Source organism: Ictalurus punctatus, chromosome 15 (assembly GCF_001660625.3).
Source record: "Ictalurus punctatus breed USDA103 chromosome 15, Coco_2.0, whole genome shotgun sequence".
Lineage (NCBI taxonomy): Eukaryota > Metazoa > Chordata > Actinopteri > Siluriformes > Ictaluridae > Ictalurus > Ictalurus punctatus.
This window is the reverse complement of record NC_030430.2, coordinates 18,547,013-18,569,269: the sequence shown is the minus strand read 5'-3', so window position 1 is coordinate 18,569,269 and position 22,257 is coordinate 18,547,013. Positions and strand designations below refer to the sequence as shown.

Sequence of the window (22,257 nt, the reverse complement as noted above, 5' to 3'; positions counted from 1 at the left end):
GGCTCATAATCGCGTTGTCTCAGTTGAAACATAAAGATGTAGTTGCCTACAAACTATAACCTCATAGGTTTGGGCATCATTCAGACATTTTCATGTTTGAAATAACTCTCCATCGCCATGACTGTGAAAGATTAACATTCAAATGTGTCCTTTTGCTTGATAAAAAAAGGAGCAAGAGGAGGAAAAGGAGGAAAATTAGTAGCGTTCATGTAGGGAATCATGCATACTTAGAAAATAATGTAGAGGAATAGCTTCAACAGTAGTTTCATTGTTCAGCCAGCAGAGGTCAGCAAAAATAACTGAGCAATCATGCTACAACCACAATAACTCCACATATTTCTGTTACCTTTTTGCATTCCCAAGAACAAATGCGTGTTTGATCACGTGATGTAGGTGATAGAATTTCCTTTTATTATATCACCAACAGATGAACAAAAGTCTATCAATATGCAGCAGTCACTAACACAGATACATTTACAAAATAAATATTGCAACAAGAGCGCCATTCAATTTGTACTTAAATATTACATAAATAATAATAATAATAATAATAATAATAATAATAATAATAATAATAGTAATAATAATAATAATAATAATAATAATAATAAATACATCATACCGTATCTGTCCAACCCACTTCACTGTGGAGGATGTCAAAATACTTTTATGGAAAACAAAAGTCATTAAATAAAAGAGAATATTAGAAAATAATATAAAAATTGATAAAAAATATTTGCACTTAAAAAAGAGATTAAAAATCTCTGTCTTTGAAATAAATACGAAGGTTTATAAAACACTTGCAGTGGATTTTTTATTATTATTATTATTTTTAAATATTGCCTCTTAACACAAGAGGGCAACTTTTCTCCTTATATTGACTGTTAAAAAGCTGCTTATAGAATTTTGTGGTTGTAAAATAAATAAGCTCTTAAATAGACAATGACAAATAAATAAACCAAATAATCACCCAAGCATGAATAAATAATAAATTAAACATATCAATGATCTAATTAAATAGTAATAACAATAACAATAAGATAACAAAACTACAAACTATTATGGAAGTGCAATATCTATGTTTTTCAAATACTATGACCATTTCTAAATGAGACAGGAACCAGTTTCCACCAAATATGAGACAACATCATCACACATCATACAAACAACAGCAGTGCTGCAGCCTAATCGTGATCCATAAAGGGGATGCCAGGAATCCTAAAAGTACCTGCAGACATTAAATGTCAACCGCACACATATATGTACCCACACACACACACACACACACACACACACACACACACACACACTCTGGCAGCTTGTTCATGACAACTTCCATTCGCTGAGAAGAGTAAGAAAGGCAGACTGGGACAGGTGTGAGCTGGTCACTAATAAGAGGTGATCTCCAAAAAAAAAAAAACCCACTTAAGCACTGTGCACAACTGACTTTTTGGGTCATGTTGAACTGGTACAGCAGCAAGATTGGATTTTCAAATTTGGTCCATCTCTTTAAACTGCACAGGGCCTCGCTGTGCTCTTCATCATCACATACAAAACCTGAATGTCCTTTAACAGTGCGCAAATATTGTTGGTCTGTTTTACAAGCCACAGTGTGTTCTGGTGTTCTCATGGTGTTCATGCTCTTTCCTGCTGTGTGTTCGATCCCAGCTGGTGTTTACACCTCAATGCCTTTGACAGCCTGGTTGATGGATTCGAGCAGGGCTCGGTTTGCAGGGTTCTGATAGCACTCTTTGTTGCTGAACATGTGGGTCAGAGTGTCCACATAGGTATCGAAGTTCTGTTCACTGATCGGCTCCTGCTAAAGATAAAAGGAACAATTACAAAGAGTTACCCCTCCTCAGTCTTATTCCTTTCCTGTATAATGCTAAATTAGTGTATACAGAGTTTATTTGTGTTCTTGCATTTTACTGCATTGGGTAAATCCAATCTGGGTGGCAACGGACGTACAAGCATTCTCTGAGGTGTGTAATGTGCATTTTTTCAGGTTACTAGCAGGGAGATGGAGAACATTAACCATGATTCTGTGTGACTAGGCTGACACCTGATGAAAGAAGCAGAGCTGCTCTTATTGTCCGTTTAATGTCAAGGGACATGCATTTTCATCATGTTGCCACTAATCTGTTGGACTTCATCTTTCTACTCAATGTTTGAAAATTTCCTGGCTTTTAAACACTAATTGTGCTTCACAATTAGTCATTAGTCAGTGATGTCAAGAGACAACACTGAAAGCAGACTATGCTATCATTAAATAGTGTGTCAGAATGCAGTGACACACCTCTTTACAGGTACCTAATTGTCTAATAAACAAATATTTTGAGTGGTAATTGACAGAGTTTAGATAAAGTAGGTGGTGAACAACATGGAGAATCTCTGCTTTGTATGCAGTGTGTTTGGGATGACACATCATGTTGTACTATGGATGTCTAGTTTACTCACCATCTGCGGGAGGCGTATGTTGGCCAAACTACGAATAAGAGCCTGGCTCAGGCCAGACAACTCCATGAACAGAGCTTCATTTTTCTCTTCAATTAGTTTATTTTCCTCCTCCATGTTCTTCAGATTCTTCTCCATTGACGAGATCTACAAGAGTGCATCCAAAGCCATAAGTCTATGTGGACAATTTTCTTTAAAAAATCGTTTTTAAAAAACTAATTTATATGAACCACATTTACATGAATTCCCATTGATTAAAAGAATTATAAGATTGTCTCATTTTTCAAATTCAACAACTGAACATCCCGTGGTGTACTGATTCAATATTATTGTTCATAAATGCCTTATTTTTATCCTTTAAAAGCAATTCCTTAAATTCATGCTATTGAATGTGTTTGCTTAGGTAGACAACTGCACGTGCAAATATAAGAAGAGCTTAGTTACTGACTTCAGTCAGTACGGACTGACCTGCGTGTGTAGGTTGGCCATGTCTGCCTCCATCTCCGAGTTTGACTCATTGAGCTCACAGATCTCTTTGTTCAGCTGCTTTATGTCTTCATCATTATCAAGAACTGAGAAAAGACGTTGCACGTTAGGAAATTTGCAGGATGGATCACTAAAAATAACACCTATCCCAAAATGATTGGTCCTCATGCCTTACCATCGCTTGCCCTGAATTTCTTGCTGATGTAGTCATCCCCGGGGAACCTTGCTCTTTTCTTGTTAGCAGAAGCTCTTGGACAACCTGACAAGCTGTGGGAATATAAGTGGAAAAATACAGTTACATAATACTTCCGTTTTCATTAGAACAGGACTAAAACCCCCTTAACATTCCGTAGTCTCAATACTGTTGATATGACTCACTGTGGTGATATGACGTGCTTTGGATCTAGAGTGCAAGCTACTAATGTAATTCGACAAATCCCATTCTGCTGTTAAGATTTACTTATATTTTTTATATTACTTCTATTTATATATTTGCTAATATACTTTTTATCCTCATAGTATGTATCACTACCTATGATGACTTGCACAAAACAGTTTATTAGACTCATGCACTGTACCTGCGGTGAGTGAGGAAGCTGCCGTTGGCGTGGCCTGAGCCGTCACACCCTGGAGTGGGGCAGGTAGGGCCCTCTGTCTTAAAGGACTTCCAGGAGAAAGGTGTGCCGTTCATCAGGCCCTCCTTCTGTCTGCGTGCTGCCAGCGGACACCCATAGGCACTGCGATGAGTGGCGTACTTCCCACTGATATGACCCAGACTATCACAGCCAGGAACTGGGCACCTGAACAAAGATATTTACACTAATGAATTCCTCAGAAATCAAACATCATGAACTGCATGGTGCATCTAACATTAACACAGAGAGATTTTGCTAAGGTTTTGTCTGATGTCCCCCTCCCCCCTTTTGTTAATGTTATAAACATACAATATACTACATACAGTCGAAAACTTGTATCTGCTTTGACTTTATTGAGGCTCAAAACATTATGGCTCAGTACCTTAAAATAACTATCAAAATAACTAGAACCTCAGCAGTCTCAGATTGAATCACGCTCACGCACCATGGCATTGACGCTTGATAAAACGTAAGTGTTGAAGAGTGCTGATGGTGTAACATTAAGATGATGTGATTGCTTTTCACTAAAGGGACTTACTTGATCAACTCTGAATCTTCCTTGTCGTCCTTGGTGGGGGTTGTTTTCACTCCTCCCTTCTTTGCACGAGGACAGCCAGACAAACTGTGAAAACCATGCTCAATGTTAATACCAGATTTGCATTTTGCTCTAACTGGATTTTGTCTGAATGGTGCTTGAAAGCTTCCTGCTGACAGCACACAGTATGGATGTGAATATTACATTATAGTATTAGAAACTAATGTAGCAGGGTATATTGCCTCTGATATTGAAAACGACATTTTCCACAAGGCTTCTCTGATTCTCTTCTGCGTAGACCGTTTGCGGTAGACTCCTGACAGACTAATAAAAGTGATGTACCTCCTGTGTGAAGCATAGTTTCCAGTGATGTGTCCTGATCCATCACAGCCTGGAGTGGGACATCTGGAGGTCAGAGAGTTTATAGGTCAATGCAGTCATAACAGCCTTATCTGATAGAGAAGCACTTAACTGAACAGTTCTGAATAATCATGATTATTCAGTGTTATTCTTTCTGCATGAAACTTTTTATATTAGTGTAGTTTAAGGGACGCCAGCGTTCTTTAGAGTGCACTTTTTGTAGAAGTACCAGTGACCAGAAACAGTGACAAGCATAACTGAGAAGTGTTGAGGTTGTTGTCAGTGCACAAGAAATGGTATTAATGCACAGTGCCTTCATTCTTAGATTGCATTAAAGAATTCAGTAGAAACAGCAGTTTACAGTACAGTTAAGCAGTAAAAGCAACGTGCAAGGACTCATTAGAGGGAAGATCAGCATAGACATACTTGAGTTCACCAGTGTGGGCAGCCATGAGGGTCCGAAGACTTTTATCAGCAAGAGGACACCCAGAGAGACTGGAAGAATAATGCAGAGCAGAAGAAGAAAGACAAGACAAAAGAGAAATTGTGTAAGATAGAAAAGGAAGATTTGGTATAATTCTGGGAGTATGATTAGGTTTGCTTCTGCTCTTCAACGAATGGGAGTATGATTAGGTTTGCTTCTGCTCTTCAACGAATGGTCATAACCGATGTTGCTGTTTTGTATAGTATTATTGTATAAGTAGTAATAGCCAGAGTAAACAGAAAATGCATGCTATTGATGCATTTATTTATGTTGCTCACATGTGCCACAGACAGAGATGGGAAAGGTTTAGTACAGCGTTAGGGTGAGAGAGAATGGCATGCTTTCCTGAGAATAGGCATAGGATTAGTGAGCACCAGAGCTACCGTATAGTTTGGGTTATACCTGCGATGAGATGCATAGTTTCCTGTTATATGACCACTGCCATCACATCCTGGGGTGGGACATCTAGACAAAGTTAAACATGGTGTATGGTTCAGTAGAAGTTAACGATTTCAGTCCCATCCCGTTCTATGTTACTTTTATTTTGCTGACTGTAAAGAGGACACTTACAGCAGGAGCTCTTTTTTGTTGTCCTTGGATGGGAGCTTAACCTTAAAGCTGGAAGTGGTGACCTCACCAGGGTACTTCCTGTCCTCCAGACCCTCTTGTGTTACATCATCATCCTCTCCATCAGAAGAAGCATAAGACTGAGTGGCGTAATCCACCTGCAAGTCAAAACATGGGTCACAATGAATAAATTAGATAAAGCTTAAAGTTGGTTCAGTAGGACCAACTCGCTATAAAGTTCAGAGTATTTGACTATTATAATTTGTACTACTGACTACTACTGACATCTATTATTATTAGTAGTTAATAGTAAATGGAAGAACAATAACCTCCTCAGGCTCCTCCTCCTTCTGTCGGGTGGTCTTGGTGTAGTCTATTGGCCCCTCCCACTCTTCTATTTTGTAGGCGTGGCCTGAATGAGGTGAGGTGACTCCATGCTGTTGTGAGGAAGATGATGATGAGGAAGAAGGGTCAGGTGACCTCACACCCTCTCTTTTGGGTTTCTTCATGCTGAGGTCCAAGGTGCCATTCTCATCAACCTCAATATCCAAATCCTGTGGAAAATTCAACCAACGTAAATGAAATCTATGAAAATGGCCAAATTTGACAGCATCTTAGAGGACCACAGTGTACTCCAGTTTATGCACTGCTAGTTCCAACTATTGTGGTTGTTAAGAGTTGAGGTGTGGCTCCATACTTTGCTGGTCTGTTCCTGATGTTTGGTGCTGAGGTTCTCTGGCCTTTCCCAGCAGCGTGTGGACAAGTTAAGGATGGCAGTGGCAGCCATGTGTGCAGCCTCGGCATCATGGGTATAATCATATCCGCTGGACGTGGAGGAAGAGCTGCTCTTGGTGTAGCCTCCAGATAAGTTCTGGTTCGGGGAGGAAGCTTCAGGGAATTGTTTTGCTGTGAATCAATACAGTGACATGAATATACATAAAATCTACTGTGAAAAAAAACTACTATGATTAACTACATTGTTAGATGCTATTGGATGTCATGACATGCTGAGGTCACTTCTTCAGTGAAACTGGCTAAAGTGGTAAAGTAAACTTACATTTGAAGGCTTTAGGTGAGGTTTCACTGGCAGGCATCTTTGGGGCAAGCATGCGCTTCCCAAACACCTGCACATCAAAGCTTGCATAGTCAAAGGACACCTTGGAGTACTTCTCTAACTCCTTTGCCAGGTTGGCTCGTGGAGTGGCCGGTCCCACATTAGGCCTGTAGCTACCATACTGAGGAATCTCCAACTGCTTCACAAAACACATGGGTCTATAGAAGAGATGATAAAAACAAATTTTAACCAAAACACTTGAAAATTCCCCCTTTTCTTAATTCATTTTATGATCTACATCTTAAGATGGTATACAGAAGAGATCAATGTTGAGCAGACAGCTTACCTGAGTACTCTGTCTGAATTAGAGCCGCCAACAGCTTGCTCACTGACTGAAGCCTGGGTCTGAGATGGCTTCTCATAATTCTTTGAGTGTTTCCCTGCAGCAGCAATTGGGCAGCCGGATAAACTGAAAATAGAACAATTTGAATGTAAATAATACTGTTTATTAGGATTGTTGATGCAAGTTGACCAACTATTCACTGATAATATTGACCGACAGACTGAGGAATAGTACCTGCGATGTGTGTTACGATTGCTGTTGACATGGCCTTGGCCATTGCACCCAGGTGTTGGACATTTCAGCACATTCTCATGCATGGCCAAGACTAAGCAGATGAAAAAATATGTTATGGTCAGTATGAAATCAATCTAACAGAAGAGGTACACAATAGATTCAACAATATAATAATAGGTATATTCATATTAGTAATACTTAATAGAGTGTGTATTTGTTACTGTACATACTTTCAGGTGGTACCCTGTCCTTATGTGGGCACCCAGAAAGGCTTCGATGGTGAGGGTACAGTCCAGTCACATGACCTGTCCCATCACATCCTGGTGTTGGACACTTTACTTCCTTCTTCTCTGATCTGGACCCTTCTATGATGAAAGTGGTGCAGGAAGGAAAGAGCAGAGCACAAACGTACATCAAGGTCTCTTGTTCAAAAGTACTATTTGAATAATTTAAAAGCAATGCTGTAGAAAGTAACAGTTTTAGCTCCATGACTTGAAAATGCTGAATGTGTTTCTGGAATGCTTCAGCAATTCACATAGCGCAACTAGAAGAAAGTTTGAGTCTTAGCTCAGAGTCGGCTATTGTGTGCCTCAATGCCTCTAGAGTTTTTCTCAAGGCCTGAATAGTGTGGTACAGTATGACAACTGTAGGATTTGAATTCGTATCCTTCAGGCCACTAGCACAAACCCTTATCCACAAAGCTACCCCTGGCCTTATCAGAGTAAGATATGTACATCTGGGAGTCCTGAAATCTTGCATGCTCTGTGCAATGTAGCAATAATGGAGTACTTATAATGATGGGATTTTTACCAATTGTGCCAATTTCCATCCACTTGCTAACTGTTCCTTATCATACACTAGCTTCCAACCAGGAAAGGTAAAGGATAGCATGTGCTTCCTCCAAGACAGGGCAAGGCACTGCATCGTTTCAAAGTGCAGCTCAAGCTATGTCACAAGGCAGCTGAACACACTTGGAGGAAAGCACTAACTACCCTCTTCAGCATACAGATGCTAACAACTGGCTAGCATTGTTCTGATTGACAGTTGAACAAGTAATGTCATCGTTTGACTTGGAGAGAATGGCCAATTTTTGAACTCCCAGCCATGGATAAAGACCATGATGTGTGCTGACTGTACCTTTACCATAGTATCCCCTGCGTGGTGTGTTTTCAGCCATCTTGCTGCTCCTCTCATCTGCACTGTGGTAGCTCTGCTGCTCTGGAGAGCGACTCTCCTCAGAACTGCGTGCTGTCTGCTCAGCCTTCAGTGCGATGGCCTGCTCTAGCAGCCCCAGATTTCCCCGTGTCATGTCATATGTCTCAGACTCATCCGTCACTTCTGACCTGTGAGACACACTGTCCATTTCCTCATCTTCTGCTTCATCTACCTCTTCTTCCCCTTCATCCTCACCATCATCCTCTTCTTCCTCCTCAACCTCTTCCTCATCATCAGATTGCAACTCTATGACCACTGTGGGTGAGGCTTTGTTAGATGCATCTTCTTGCTCCTCTTCATATTCTTCCTCTTCTTCCTCATCCTCACTTAAATGAGTGTCTGGTTTCTCACCACTATTCATCATGGCATCTGGTTCTGATACCTGAGCTGAGAAGCTGGTGGCTACAGTGCTGGGAGAGGGTCTGGGCTCTACCTGTTCCTGCTCCTCTTCCTCCTCCTCCTCCTCCTCCTCCTCTTCTTCCATTTCATCAATATCATCTTCCTGATCATTCAATTTCTCATCGGTTTCTTTGGCCTGGACTTTGTTGAAGTCTCCACTGAAGTACTGGTGGTCTGAATTGTTCTTCTGACTTGAGCACTGGGTCTCATGTTCCTCATCATTTTCTTCTTCTTCCTCACCATCTTCTTCTGATATCTGCTCAGAGTCATCAGTGGCTTTTAGCTGCTGAGTCATTCTTTCTTCTTCTGTCATCTCTTCTGCTCCATCTCCCTCCTCCTCTTCTCCGGCCTGGATCTCTGCAGCAACTTGAAGGCCCTCATCGCTTTCAGTCTCCACAGTCACTTGTTGGATGGGAGTCGCTTCAGGCTCAAGGTGTTCTTTTTTAGACTCCTCTTCAGGTGCTGGAATAGAAATGTCTTTGACTTCTGTGTTTTTATCTTCAGGTTCCTCTTGTGAAATGACTTCTGTAGAAACAAGTGTATGATTAGATATATGAAGACTGAGGGAATTATAATCACACTATGATTAACTAACTGGCAAAACCTAATGATCGTATTTCCTACCTGGCAATGGCAGGTCTGATGTATGATCCTTCTTCTTAGGCTCTTCCTCTTTCTCTGCTGTGTCTTCGTCAGACTCTACTGCTTCATCCTTTGGTTCAGTTTCACTGTTTGTATCACTGTCTGCATTGAACCCATCATCCATTGCCAGCTTCAGGGGATTCGGCCTCTTCTTAGAGACTGACTGGTTCTCTTCTGCTTCCTGGAGTTTCCTTTTTTTTGCTAATGGGCAACCCAATACACTATAGGATGAACAGAAAAACAACAACAGTCATTAGTATGAAAGTCGATTGTATCAACTTAATTTGACATTGTCAAAGGCTCAACATTTCATTTAATGGTACCTTCTGTGTCGAGCATATTTTCCACTGACATGACCCAAACCATCACATCCTGGAGTCGGACAACTAAAGGTATAGAAAAATGTAATTGTTTGTTTAATGATAATATGCATTCAGTATTTTTAATCTATATAAAATTGGTATAGAATAACATGAAACCTGCAAGTTATAAAAAGAAGAACCAAAACACCTGTATTCTTGTCCCACTAGCTCAAGAGGAACTAAAAAAGAGAAAACAGAAAAGACATTCCTCATATTTTATTACTAAAAACATTAGCACATATATCACATCACATGCATATATCGTGGGTTTCACATATATAGGCCAGACAGATCGAAGATATGTCTTTGGTTTCCAGCATCACGTTACATATAGTGAACTAGCCTCACCTCTGATGCCTTTGGAGCGGGTCCGTGTCCTTTTCTCCTCTGTGTCTTGGCTCATCTAGAGTACATGAAAATACAAACATTTGCACTTAATTTCTCAGTTTATTATCATTTTTTGCTCTAATTTCACTGTCTCGTTCTCTGTGTCATTTGTTATTACTTCTACATTTAGAACAAAATTTCTTATGACAGGATCTCTATTTTTTCCTCCTTCAGTGAAATATCTCATGTTCGCTGAGCAGTGAGATGCTAAAGTAACTAGAGTGGCTCATTGTATCCTTTAAACTCAGTGAAACAGCAAAAATCAATAATACACTTCCAATGAGTTCCTTTGAGATGCATAACATGACCTAGCAAGAGGATTAGTGAGAGGATGTGGGAGAGAAAATATAAGAAAGAAATATTCAGGGCACAAGGAAAGCAATGATTTGGAAGAAAAAAGAGCAAAATGGAATAATAATAATTTGAAATGGAGAGAACAGTGCAAAGCCATTATGGGTTAGAAAATATCAGATTACAATGAAGTTGTAGCACTTAATACTGAAGGGGTAAGAAGAAGAATAACTCAAGGTTATTCACTGCATGATAGCTCTCATTATAGGAAATGAAAAGGAAGCAGTTCTATACTGGGGGTATAAACAGAACATCCACACCCACATACTCATAATGAAAATGTATCTATATCTCACTTTGATTCTTTTGCTCCTCTTGCTCGCCCAGCTGCTGATCCGATCCCCTTTTGTCCACCTCTGACTCAGCAGCTGCCCGTGGAACTCATTCTCTACAGGATGAGCAGAGGAAAGATATTGTGGCACATTGAATAGTATTTACTCAACCAATTATAATGTACAGTATGTTTTATATAGCAAAATATATACAGAACAGTCTTTTATATTATTTTATAAATATTATATATAATATTTGACAATCAAATGTAGCATGTAAAACTGATGATTAGTAGACTTGTACACATGTTTTGTTTTTTTGCTTAATGTGTTGCATTAGACCTGGTTATAAATGTATAAAATGTGATGTAAACTATTTGTTGCTATGTTGCTATTTACAGCTAGCTGAGCAGTGCCATGCGACAAACCAATGACAGCACAATCATAAACTCATCTTTACAAAACAGCAGGTGAAACAATCAATCACAGCTTATCGTTCAAACCAATATGCAAAAGTAGGAAAAACTTTGGCAAATATTTTTGAATGGTCAACTTCTATGAGTTTCTTCAGTAAGCACGAGTCAGTGTGTATGTGTGTGTGTGTGTGTGCATTTGTGACTAGAGGCGATTATTTTCCTATCCGCTCCTTGGATAGCCCCTGAAAGGCTGCATGATTTGTCTATTCAACATCTAGCACTACAGTTCCAGTACATTTTGGGGATCTTGATTGTTGGGTTCAGCAAAAAGGAAGACTCTGAGAACTGAAATTGGAACTGCTGGACAATGAATGTGGTCAAAATATCATAAATAAAACCCACGTATCCCAAGTATCAACAAAAAAATTGTGAATACAAAGTTGAGATTTTTGATGTACTAATATAAGAAGAAGCATTTTATTCATTTATTGTATGATGAACCCCATTCAATATTTATGAATTACTTTTACTCCTAAAACAATCTCAAAATTAGAACTACACTCAAGATGTTACCCAGATGAGGATGGGTTCCCTTCTGAGTCGGGTTCTTCTCAAGGTTTCTTCCTCTTAAAACATCTTAGGGAGTTTTTCCTTGCCACCGTCGCCACTCAGTGGCTTGCTCAGTTGGGATAAATTCACACCTTTAATATCTGTATACCGTGTTGATATTTCTGTAAAGCTGCTTTGAGACAATGTCTATTGTAAAAAGCGCCATACAAATAAAATTGAATTGAAATTGAATTGAAGATGTCTGAGATTATGCAACAATAGAATAATTACGGACACTCTCATGTGTGTGATGACTTCATATTTATTTGATATATCACACACTTTAGCTGGGTCTCAGATTGCATAGGCTACTATCACCTAGTCTACTTCTTAATAGTATGTTGGAAAGTAATTGTTAAACATGCATGCTATGCAAAAGATATCTCTCAGAGTGTGGTGTGAAAAATGTCTCAGTGTTTTCTACTAAGTTACATTTGTGCGTATTTCTCAGTGGGAACACACTCGACAGTTATGCATCATTTAAAAATCGTCTATATCAAACTAGTACATTAGAGCCACCGTTCAGGACTCTTCCGGGTTGTTACTGGGGTGGGCGTGGCCTCTGCGGGTGGTGGAACATGTAGTGCACGCGCACTCCTGAATGGAGCTGGTTCTGTGTTGTGAATGAACAGCTCTGCGAGCGCGAGCCAGCTGTTCCATTCGGCCATTATTACGTAGCACTCCGATTTGGTTTCTGCTGGCACCTGGTGCTCTCATGAAGGAGGGTGGGGGGTGTCCCCAGAGAAATTTGCCTCCATTACACACACACACACACACACACACACACACACACACACACACACTGTTTGTCCTTTAAACTTTTTGAATTATTTCTCACGGCTCATAAGAGTCTCCAAGTGGGATATGTTATGCGCCTATGACTTACAAAAAACATTTACAGGGGATTATCCATAAGACACAAAAGCTTCATACAACTACAGGCCACTTCCGGTTCAGTTAAATGCACTAGACAAAACAACTGAGCAATACTTCGGTGTTTTTCCTCTATATTATTTTTGTCATGTCGTAGTCTGACAAAGAAATGTAAAAGCTGGCGATATGATGCAAATGCACAGACTTGCAAAAATGGTTCACGAGCTTGTGTTCTACAGAAAACAAAACACCATAGTATCATAAGATAATAAACTAAAATGGTACGCCTTCAGTAGAGTAGGCTAATGGACGCAGCCCACGCCTTTGAATTACTTACATCATCCGAGCAGGAAAAAAACAAAAAAAAAAACAAAAAAAAACAAATCCAGTCCATTAGGCCTACACCAAGCCTACATGATAGAGATAAGCAAGTATCCTAATGGAAACACGAACCTGGTAATAACTACTTTATAAACACACAGCCACAAAGAGCATTTTGTAACACACCCATGTTCATGATGCAGGCTGTCAACAGCGAAATATGTTTATTTACAAGCGCTAGATAGGCTATAAATAGGAGCGAGGAGCTCTAAGGAAAATCAAGATCTATTATATAATTCAGAATACAATACAGCTCTAACAACTGGGAATAATAACTAAAAAAAAATAAATAAAACACATCATGTAAACGTTCTGAGTGGTAAAATGCCCTTAAGTCGGTTAAGTTCTGGCAGAATTCAAAAACAACTGGAAATCACTCTAAACTTCTTTGTTCGTCGTTCTCCTACATTTCTATATTGTTACATAAATCACATTAAAGATATATTACTAAGTCCGTCGACGCTGAACAAACTTCACCTGGTTGTGTTGTCAGAGATGCCTTCAACTTTAAACTAGCATTGCTCACGTCATGGACAAATTCACTGACAGTAGCCTATTTCAGGCCCGTTTCTCTGAAAGTAGCACACAACAAACCAACAATCTGGCTTCTCCGACACATAATAACCACACACGAGTAACATATCCTATCTAATTACACCTTTTGCATCCTATCTAATTAGCCTAAACATTTTATATGTAGGCTATATAGCCCATAGAAAGTTGGTATTATAGTATATCCCGGTATTTTCTATTTAGCCCAAATATATTACTGTACTCCAGCCTCCTCCTTAAAAAAAATAAAATGAGGAATGAAATCGAGGAAGAAGAAAACCAGGTCGAAACATGTCTCTTTAAAAGATTACAGAGCCGGCGTCCATTAGACGACAACAACCGAGCGCGACGGATAGGCAGCAGATTAACCGACTGAAAACCCAACCATTTTTGCAACCAGCATCAATAAACCGCATCGTGCTAGGACATTACCCCAAGCTTGGCTCTGCTTCCGACGATGAGATACAAGCGGCCTTTTGCTCTTTGTAGCTGTAACTTCAGTGCTGTTCCGCTTCGCCTTTTCATAGAAGCCTTGACCGTTAGAAACCGTAAATAATCCGACCGGGACGCGTGCGAAACCTCTTCATATTAGGATTTTAGTCGTGTATATCCAATTTTGACGTTTGAATATTACCCCATAGGCGTCAAAACATTTCTATTTAACGTTTGACGGCGAGAATAATATGAACTTACCTTTAGCTCACAGGCCCATTGTTCACCCCTCCTCTACCCAATGCTGTGACATCATCATAGTAAAATGTACAATACAGGAGGGGGTGGGCTCTATCATACCCCCCCCCCCCCCAATAAACACACACACACACACAGACACACAAACACGCGTATACACACAAACCTTAAACATAAACACATCTCATATAAACTCATCTCTCTGACCTGATCTAAAAGGTAAAAAGGACGCACGCGACATTTCTACATTACGATCTGATCCACAATGATACAAATAATCATACACACATCATTCTCCCATGTTTACAGAGCCACGATTATAAAGCATTGTGCACTTGGTCATATTTTTAATAGTGAGCTGGCCTATTTTTGTAAAGTTCAGCACTCTAGACAGCTCAAGCTTATTTCAGCACCTTGGACAGGAGCTCTTTCACACAGCAGCTTCCTCCGAAGCACAAAGCATCATTACAACCGAGACTGAACTGTTTTCCCTCTAATGGTGCACAGAGAATATGAATATTACACAACACTGGACGACTGTTCACTCCAGACAGGGAGAAAAAAAAGTTATTTATTTTCCATCAACGATAATCATTTTTAACCAAATTAAAGACAGATGATTAGACGCACTACCACCGTGTTGAATGTGTATAATTTTGAGAAGAATTTCTTTTGTGAAGAATTTACGACCTTTAAAAAAAGATGATCAGGGACACGGGCTGGAACTACTTTATCATGCGCAGTGATACATTTTATTTACAGCAGGCCTCGATTCAGCAATACGAACTATGTGAAATAGATTACAGCGACAGGGAAGTACACTGCAATATATTTTTGCAAAATGTCATTTAATGTTTGTTATTTGAATATATTATGATGCCCTTTGATGCTTGTACGTTGTACTCTATAATTAGACCTACTAGTTCCTGTTTTGCATGGTATAATAATATTATCTCTCTAAAAGGACTGCATGCTTCCGGGTGTGAGCATATTCTGACTGCTCATTAGAGGGTCAGAAAGGAGTAAAAGAAAATTAAAACAGAGAATGAAACCACAAGAAAATGTCCAAAAATGTAATGCATATATTACTGCACACTTAAGAGTGTTTATATGGGATATAAATCTGTTGGATGCGAACTGAGTTACAACAACTTTATAAAAATAAATTATAAATAAATAAATAAATAAAAAGTTTTAGGGGAAAGTACCGGTCTTGTGACAAAAAAACAACAAAAAAAAAACAAACCCTCTTCAGCATGTTTCTGCATATTTAATCAGGCCAAAGTTCTTCGGTTACCAGCTGGAACTTTGTTGAACCCGGTCTCATCCTAAACCTTGCTACAGATGGACAGCCGTGTTTGCTCCAGCATACAATTAACTTCGCGGTCTGTTTTTCAGGGCCAGGCACCGTGTATAAATATTACATACGTGCCAGCTGAGCGAATAAGGAGCCCATAGCCCTGCACCCCCCCCCACACACACACACACACCATGGACAGATGGACTGATCTAAGTCCCTCCCTCATACAAACTTTTTAACGGGTCTATACAGCAGTGTCCTGAAGTCCCCACAGAGTTGAGACACAAAATCCCTTCTGGGAACAAAAGTTCCCTTTGTTTGTGAACTGTCTGGACGGCCATATGTGTTGTGAAAGTTTTATGAAAGTAAGATTCTGTCCTGCAGCATAAAGATGAAGATAACTGAATATATATATATATATATATATATATATATATATATATATATATATATATATATATATATATATATATATATATATACGAAACATAAATATTTATAGGCAGGGTATCTTTAAAAATGTCACTACGACGCTATAAACTATTATAATATCAATCTATTGTTTACACTGTTGATGTGGCTCACCATAAGAAAACCATAAAGGCACAACCAGACACTTTTATTTCCAAAAACATCAGTCTATTTTGACGTAGCAAACTAGTTTACATATATGTATATTTTTCAAATTATTATTACTAGTACTTCTGTGTAGTGTTTAAGGAATCACACAATGACCACACAGTCCAAAACATTTCTGTCAAATCACACCAAAGCATTGTTAAATACCCGGAAGCGCATGGGTTAGGGTAAACGCAGAAGTAAAACAAAATTAAATAAAAATAACAGTCTACTCACCGAGAAATGTTTTACACAGCTTCATCTTGGCTGTGATTCGGCTGCTCCTCAGACTCTCGCAGCTTTCAAACTCATTCAACTTTGCTTCCAGAGACAAAGTATAACTTGGAGAATAACTTGCCGGAGTGGGACAGACTTCTTCGTGCCAACCAATCAGATCCTGCCTGCGTCATCGGTGTCCTAGAGGAGAGCCAATCAGAATAATCCTGAGCACGAGCGCTCCTCGAACAAGCAAACAAAGACCATTGAAAGTGAAAACAAAAGAGTGCAGGCTGGCTCTGTTCAAAAGCAGATATACGGCAAAGGGGAACCACTTCTCTATTCATCTGTCCCAACTCACACCGAATAGTTGTGGAGAAAACTTTTGTGTAAAGTTTCACCAGTGTTCTTTATTCAGTTTCCAGAAGAGTATAGGCCTACCTTTCATCATCATCATCCTCCTCCTCATCATCATCATCATAAAAACAACAACAACAACAACAACAACAATAATAATAATAAATAACAAACTATGATTACTTATGATGAAAAGAAACAGCTTTCATATTAAAATTTTTTAAAACTTAAAATTTTAATTTGAACTGGTATACAGAATATACAGTTCCCTTTCAAAAATATTGGAACAGAAAGGCCAATTGTTTATTTATTGTTTATTATTTTTTTAAAAAAATTACATTGCGGAAAGCTGTGAAGAAAAACCCCGAAACAACAGACTTCCACAGGGCAGGGGTGAAGGTATCACTATCCACCATTCCAAGAAGACTTTGAGAGCAAAAATATAGAGGCCATACCACAAGATGCAAACCATGCATCAGCAGTAAGAATTGGAAAGCCAAATTGGAATTCGCAAAGAAATACAGAGATGAGACACAAAAGTTCTGATATCAAGATTAACCTCTACCAAACTGATGGAAAGGCCAAAGTGGGGAGAAACAAAGTGTCTGCACATGATCCAAAACATGCAAGCTCATCGGTCAAGCATGGTGAAGGTAGTGTCATGGCTTGGCCTTATGTGACTGCTTCTGGAACAGGCTCACTAATCTTTATTGATGATGTAACTCATGATGGTAGCAGCAGAATTAATTCAGAAGTCTTCAGAAACATCATGTGTGTTAATTAGGATTAAATTAATTAGGAAGAAATTCATCATGTATTAAGACAATGAGCCAAAACACACTGCCAACTCAACAAAAGACTTTATCAGGGGAAAAAGTGGAAGGTTTTAGAGTGGCCAAGACAATCACCAGACCTTAACCCAATCGAGCACGCATTTCACCTCCTGAAGAGAGACTGAAGGGAGAAACCCCACCTAAAACAAACAACAACTATAAGAGCCTGGGGAAAAGCCAGGAAAAGCATCACAAAAGAAGAATCCAACAATTTGGTTATGTCACTGAGTCACAGGCTTGATGCAGTTACTGCAAGCAAGGGATTTCCAACCAAACATTAAGTGTTAATTACTTTCATTTACTTTATGTCTGTCTGTTCCAATACTTTTGCTCACCTAAAACCTGGGTGGTCTGCCACCAAAGGTGAAATGTTCTAAGTTGTTCAATCCATCCACAAATGAAAGCTGAGGTTCTGAGCTCAAACCCACGTGTATAGCAAAAACAAAAGAATTGGCCTTGCTGTTCCAATACTTTCAGATGGGACTGTACTTTATGTCAATATAAGTTGATTTATATACTGAAACTAAAATATTGTACATAAGTATATTTGTATATATACAATGTATATATGTATGTATATATTTGTACATACATACATACATACATATATACACACACATATGTACACACACACACACACACACACACACACACATATATATAAGCCAAATACACTTAAATATAACAACAATTTAACTCAAACTTTGTAATTTAAAATTAATTTTTGTTATATTTAAGTGTATTTGGCTTAAAGAAATTGATTTATCAACTTAAAAATTTTGAGGTAATTAGTTTCCTCAAATTTTTTGAGTTAAATGAACTTATCCAGTTTTAAAGTGCAGTGGATTTGATCTAACATGGATATTAAGATGTTGCACAAACTCATAGAGTCTGTGTCAGCTCGAGTGCACATTGTCATTAAAGCAGGGCTCACACCTTATACGTACTAAGAAATTCTTAAATTCATGTAAAATTTGTGTATATTCATGTCTACATACAACTTTTTATACTAGTTTGAAAATTGGTTAAAAAAAAACAGTGATGGATTATTCATTTATATACTCATGTGTATGTAGCACTACATAAACCGTGAACATCAAACTAACACAAAGGAACTGCATTTTACTCTTACTCTACTGCAAATGATCACAGTCACACCGGTTAATAATAAAAAAAGTAGAAGTGGACAACATTTCTCCTTTTCTGTCATGACAGTCCTCACTTCAAAAGATGTCTTGATCAGCCAGTTAATCAACCAATCAAGCATTCAACAAGATTTCCATTGAAAGCAATATTACTGGATATTCAGTCACTCTCTTTTTCTCACAGTCTTAATCTGTGTTCTCTCTCTCTCTCCCTCCCTCCATTAGCCCATTGCAGAGGCATATGTGCTGAGGTACTGAGGTATCCCCAGTCCATGAGCTAAACTCTCAGCTCCCCATGACAGATGGCCCTGCTGATAATGATGCCAGCATACCCCCCTTCCTGCTGTTGCCATAGTGAGAGAGGGCTGGAGGGGGACTGAAACATGGAAAGAGCCAGGGGGCGCTTATTAAGGCATCCACACTTAGTGGACACCAGGCCTGCAAAAAGTCTACAAAGCTTTCAGAGCCTGGTTTAAAAAAGAGTTTTGGAAATGAAGGTGTGAGGGTGTGGGTCTGCGTACAGCTGCCCTTTTCAGACTTCTTTGTTTCTACACATGTAACTGCAGAGATGAAGAATTAGCTCCATGCGGCAGAGACACAAACAAAACATGTCTCTACTGAAGAGTAATATGTCCATGCTCAAATTTTAAAATCGACTATATGTTTCCAAAATGTTTCTAAAGTAATCAGATAAATCAACAGGCTAGTTATTTTATTAGTTTAGTATAAATCAGAGCAATTTCATTTGATGCATCAAACAGCATGAATGTTCAACAAATACACACTATTAAAATAGTTACACATTCAAATAGTGACAAGACTGTAACTCTTACTCTAGCGAAGCACATAAACGTGTGTGCATCTTATTTGCTTTTGTTATCAGACTCTCCAGTCACTGAACTCAAACTGAGCAGCTGGTGTTTTCTGATTTATTCTCAGACTTCATCACAGACTTCTGTGTACTTGCCACCTTTTTATAAATCTGTAAAATGGAATTTTTTAAATTGTAATTTCATTAAATGTTTTAAAAAAAAAGTTTAATGACTTAAAACACAAGGAAAATGAGAAAATTTGTGAAAAAATTCCACCAATATGTTATATAAATAATATATATAAATAATAGCTCCAATAATGAAAGAAACAACGCCAGCCTCGGTAAACTTAAAGTTTCCAGAAGTGCTAATGGTAGTAAATGTCGTCATATTCACGCCAACAAAAAGTCTACTTCAATGTACTTCACTGTAGAAGTACACTGTAGAAGTATGTTGCATAGTTTGCTTTCTGTTGTAATGAAAAGATTATAATTAATTTAGTAAACAACATGTAGAGCTATCATTGTAATGATTTTTGTTACACATACTGTATTGAATTACCAATTCAATATGTATTGGTAACTACATAAAGATATGTACACAAGTTTTATGCAGGGTAACTATAAGCTACACAGACACAATATAAATTGGGGTCATAAAAATGATATATACGTTAACTTTATACAATTCCACAAATACTTATTATTATTATTATTATTATTATTATTATTATTATTATTATTATTATTTTATTTTTTTATTTGTTTTATTATTATTAGTATTAGAATATCTTGGGGGACAAAAAAGCTGAACTCCACATAAGTGTGGGCTTTTTCCAGTCTAGGAGTTTAGGTCCAAACCTCCTCTTCACTCTCTTTCCTCACCTCTCTCTGTCTCTCTCTGTCTCTCTCTGTCTCTTTCTGTCTCTCTCTGTCTCTCTCTGTCTCTCTCTGTCTCTCTCTGTCTCTCTCGGTCTCTCTCTCGGTCTCTCTCTCTCTCTCTCACACACACACACACACACACACACACACACACACACACACACACACACACACACACACACACACACCCAGTGCCACCATTAAAATAACAAAGGATGTCCACACTTTGGGGCGGAGCTAAGAGGCCGATTTCCAGGCCACTGAGCTAGAGGCTCCCTTAATAAGCTTTGTGTGTGTGTGTGTGTGTGTGTGTGTGTGCGTGTGTGTGTGTGTGTGTGTGTGTGTGTGTGTGTGTGTGAAAAAGTGCTACTTGGCACAGCTGTGACCCTGTTGGGTGATATCAAGAGAGTACACCTAGTCTCTTTAAAAAGATAATGAATAATAGTGGTGTTTTTTAAATGATAAAAGTCCAAAGATAAAAAGTCCAAAAATAAAAGTCCAAAAATAAAAGTCCAAAGTTCAAAATACTGTGTAGATACAGTCAATTTAGCTTAATGAAAATGAAACGTCTTGCAATTGTTGATAGAATAAATAAATGTTAAAAAAACAACGATTAGTTTACACCAAGATTCTATTATCATACTGATGGAATAGTTTTATAATAGAGACATTTCTATTTAAAAAGCACTGCAGGAAATGCAGATTTAAAGGTGCACTGTTTGTCATGAAAATTGCTATATGGTAACTTGTGGATGTACAATGAAATTCTACCATGAGCAAAAGTAACAGATAACTTATTTATTATTCAGCTTATCAACTTGACACAAATGAGGACAGGGACCATTTTCATTGTCTCCAAAACTGCCATATGAACTTACAGAGTTTAAAAAAAAAAAAAAAAAGTTTTGAACTACAGCCATGCCAAGATGATGTTTTTGTGCTAAGCCCTTTGAGCTGCTAAGCTCTGGGAAAATCAGCCTAGCAGATGTCGTAAAGTATAGGTTTTCTTGTCTCAGGGAGAGAATAAGACAAAAGTGTCTGAAGAAGCAGGGGACAAGCTCCTTTCAGGCTTCTCAGCCCCTCCTGCTTGCTCTCTTTGCACAAGACAATCTCCCTTCATCTCTTGCCTCTCCTCCACCTGCTCCTGCAGCCCCCCAGTCCTCTCCACTAATTAAACACACTCACTTTCTGGACACAAGTCAAGGCTTGATTAGTCAATTTACCCCCCCCCCCCCCCCCCCACCAGTATGATGAATAACTTCACCCCCACAACACGCACGCCTTTCAAGACTTGCCCCATCTGCGGTAAGTCTCAGCTATGCAATTACATAATCCTGCATCGCCAGCCCCGTTAAATTTAATGATCCCAAAAGTACTAATAGCATTTTGAGAGGGAGAGGGCAATCAATGAAACACTCAACCCCCCCCCCCCCACCCCCCCCCCCCCCCCCACCCCCCAACGTCTCTCTCTCTGAAATATCCATGGTAATCGAGATGGCACCTGTGCCTTTCTGGTGATGAGAAGGTCATCATCACGCTAAGAACCATTGCTACAAATGATGGGCTAGTCAGCAAGTCTCTTGCCTTGGCCCATCATCAGGCCTGCACTGCCCTTCCCCCACCACTTTCAGCTCTATAGTAAGACTGTCTGGGCATCTGTATGCAAATAATCCTAGTCGTATAGAAACCATACATCGGACTGTGTAGGGTTTCAACTGTTACAAAGAGCAAATTAGTGATATGGTGCAACCATCAGCAGCTGACTTGTCGCTGTGAAAATTTCCATTCACACTT

At 38.9% G+C, this 22,257-nt stretch overlaps 1 protein-coding gene across 9 annotated transcripts; it reads right to left on the bottom strand.

Moving 5' to 3' along the window:
• Positions 1-404: 404 nt before the first annotated feature.
• On the bottom strand, positions 405-16,554 carry myt1a (myelin transcription factor 1a). 9 transcript variants are annotated; one of them, XM_017486436.3, is made up of 23 exons: positions 16,457-16,554; positions 10,805-10,896; positions 10,119-10,173; positions 9,919-9,949; positions 9,732-9,794; positions 9,391-9,629; positions 8,290-9,291; positions 7,383-7,517; positions 7,153-7,243; positions 6,922-7,044; positions 6,579-6,793; positions 6,219-6,427; positions 5,851-6,075; positions 5,525-5,679; positions 5,357-5,419; positions 4,897-4,965; positions 4,453-4,515; positions 4,114-4,197; positions 3,519-3,740; positions 3,116-3,207; positions 2,923-3,026; positions 2,458-2,601; positions 405-1,819 (listed from the first exon to the last, which is right to left on the bottom strand). In XM_017486436.3, exons 1-23 carry the CDS (start codon positions 16,479-16,481, stop codon positions 1,676-1,678), a joined length of 3,645 nt encoding a protein of 1,214 aa, XP_017341925.1. In that variant the 5' UTR covers positions 16,482-16,554; the 3' UTR covers positions 405-1,675. The 9 variants fall into 9 exon arrangements, with proteins under 9 accessions (XP_017341925.1, XP_017341926.1, XP_017341927.1 ...); XM_017486437.3 differs by having other exon boundaries at positions 405-1,816; XM_017486438.3 differs by having other exon boundaries at positions 7,383-7,514.
• Between the last annotated feature and the right edge of the window lie 5,703 nt (positions 16,555-22,257).